This window comes from Amphimedon queenslandica, unplaced genomic scaffold (assembly GCF_000090795.2).
Source record: "Amphimedon queenslandica unplaced genomic scaffold, v1.1 AMPQUscaffold_7969_Cont20084, whole genome shotgun sequence".
Classification (NCBI taxonomy): domain Eukaryota; kingdom Metazoa; phylum Porifera; class Demospongiae; order Haplosclerida; family Niphatidae; genus Amphimedon; species Amphimedon queenslandica.
Genome location: NW_003551751.1, coordinates 26 through 2,297, shown reverse-complemented (window position 1 = coordinate 2,297; position 2,272 = coordinate 26). Strand labels below are relative to the sequence as shown.

At 31.9% G+C, this 2,272-nt stretch overlaps 1 protein-coding gene across 1 annotated transcript; it reads right to left on the bottom strand.

The window, feature by feature from the left end:
* Positions 1 to 242: 242 nt before the first annotated feature.
* LOC109591514 (ras GTPase-activating protein 3-like) lies at positions 243 to 2,057 on the bottom strand. The gene is made up of 7 exons (XM_020007242.1): positions 1,971 to 2,057; positions 1,844 to 1,881; positions 1,397 to 1,658; positions 867 to 965; positions 755 to 804; positions 427 to 541; positions 243 to 351 (listed from the first exon to the last, which is right to left on the bottom strand). The coding sequence occupies exons 3-7, from the start codon at positions 1,628 to 1,630 to the stop codon at positions 262 to 264; spliced, it is 588 nt and encodes a 195-aa protein (XP_019862801.1). The 5' UTR covers positions 1,631 to 1,658; positions 1,844 to 1,881; positions 1,971 to 2,057; the 3' UTR covers positions 243 to 261.
* Positions 2,058 to 2,272: the final 215 nt, after the last annotated feature.

Below are 2,272 nucleotides of genomic sequence, written 5' to 3'. Positions count from 1 at the left end.
ACTTTAAAAATTTATAAAAAATCCAATTTTGATCGGAATCAGCTCAAACTTTCTACGCAACATAAGTACATCTGAAAATATTATAAAAATTAAAAATTCTCAACTTTTAATTTTTGGCAAAATTTGGCCAACGACCCTGTACTATAGTACAGGGACTTTGACCCAATTTTAGAGTAACTTTAAAAATTCATAAAAAATCCAATTTTGATTGGAATTAGCTCAAACCTTCTACACAACATAAGTACATGTACATGTATACAATCATTTTAAAGTTACCATGTTAAGGTCAATATTTTCTCCTTCAGATAATTTCGACTGATCAATTTCACACGATCTCTTCACTTCAAATATCTAAATTAAAACATTAAATAATACAATTATTATTATTATCATCATTATTGTTATTATTATTATTATCATCATTACCTCATCAATACAAGGTTGTAGTGTCCTGTGTAGATAAGTTTGTCCAACAACTTTCATAAACTCATCAATCACTTTACTGGCCACAGAATTACCACGAAACAATGTATTAGGATCACTAAAATAAATAAATAAATAAATAAATAAATAAATAAAGATTATTAATTATAGTGTAGCCTCTATATAATGGACACTTATGTACAAGAAAGTGTCTCTGTTATACAGAGGTGTCCTTTATGTGGAGGTTATTTTATACAGTAAGGAATGTAATTGGTACACTAGGTGCTGTCTGTTAAATGGAACAACAAATTAATAATAAATAAAGCATTACCTGGTGGAGGTAACTTCAACTGTAATCAGTCTATGAGCTAACTCCTCAAACTAAAAGATAAAATACATGTACATGTACATTATCAACATAAACATGTCCATTAGTTTCATACTTTATTGAGTTGGAGGAATAGATTGACTATACAGAGACCCATTGCTGATCTGTCCTTACTCACTTCATTCAGTATACACAATGAGGTATCTTGAAAATCCTACAGTACATAACAGTAATAATATCAAACAAACAACAAGATTAACTGTCACAACAAAAACATGTCAACATGTCAACTAGTACATGTACATGTAGCTGAAATCTTTGATACAAAGTTAGAAACCTATACAAAAGTACCTTGAACATCCTTAATAAAGAGGATACACTGTACATGTATTAAGGACAGGTAGTGTGGGCCCAATGGTGTCCTTAATAAAGAGGCTACACTGTACATGTATTAAGGACAGGTAGTGTGGGCCCAATGGTGTCCTTAATAAAGAGGCTACACTGTACATGTATTAAGGACAGGTAGTGTGGGCCCAATGGTGTCCTTAATAAAGAGGCTACACTGTACATGTATTAAGGACAGGTAGTGTGGGTCCAATGGTGTCCTTAATAAAGAGGCTACACTGTACATGTACATACTCGTACCGGTTCAGTGATGGAGTTCACTAGTAGGTTCAGGAGTGGTTGATAAGTGGTTGATGTGAGTATATAGTCCTCATGGTATATTAGTAATAATCTCATTGATCCAATCTTTAACGGACTGTACTCTGACCTGGGGCGGAGACTGTACCAGGCCTGGTAGGAGCGAGGTGGGTGTGGTCCAGTGAGTGATAATGAGGAGAGTGATAAGTGTATCTGTCCTAAGAACACGTCCCCCATTAGCTGCTGCTGGTGCCACAGTGATATCCTACAGTACATGAAGGGGCACATGTACATGTACATACTAATGGTAGGTGGGTTAGTCATTGGGAGAATATTTCAATTGAAGTTTAATATTGGATCAAATTAAAGTATTATCATGGTATTATTATCATTATTATTATCATTATTATTATTATTATTGTTGTTGTTGTTGTTATTATTATCAATTACCTGATTATAAAATCATTGATTTTGTCGTCTTTTCCTAACTAAAAATAAAAACAACAACACACAATCATACAACATGTACAGCAAAACATAAAAGAGAGAGAGAGAGAGAAGACATGCTGTATCTTACCTTAAATCTAAACACTTCTCCAAATTTTGGATCAATTGTACGTTTGTGAACAATTCCTTTCCTTGTATCAGACCTAATTAATAATAATAATAATAATAATAATAATAATAATAATAAATAAATATATTAATCAAATTAAAAGTGGAATCAATCTACATGTACATGTACTTCATGAGGTATTCTGCTATTTTAAATGATAACGGACATAATGTTAGTACATGTACATGTACATTATTTATTAATTAATTAATTCATTTATTAACATGAAGAATAGAAACCAGTACACTATACATGTACATGTA

Excerpts from the sequence above, each read along its gene's own strand:
- LOC109591514 (XM_020007242.1), bottom strand. The coding sequence starts at position 1,630 with ATGGGGGACGTGTTCTTAGGACAGATACACTTATCACTCTCCTCATTA. Across the intron at positions 966-1,396 it reads TGAACTCCATCACTGAACCG|GATTTTCAAGATACCTCATT; the intron begins GTACGAGTATGT and ends TATGTACTGTAG. Across the intron at positions 352-426 it reads TACAACCTTGTATTGATGAG|ATATTTGAAGTGAAGAGATC; the intron begins GTAATGATGATA and ends GTTTTAATTTAG.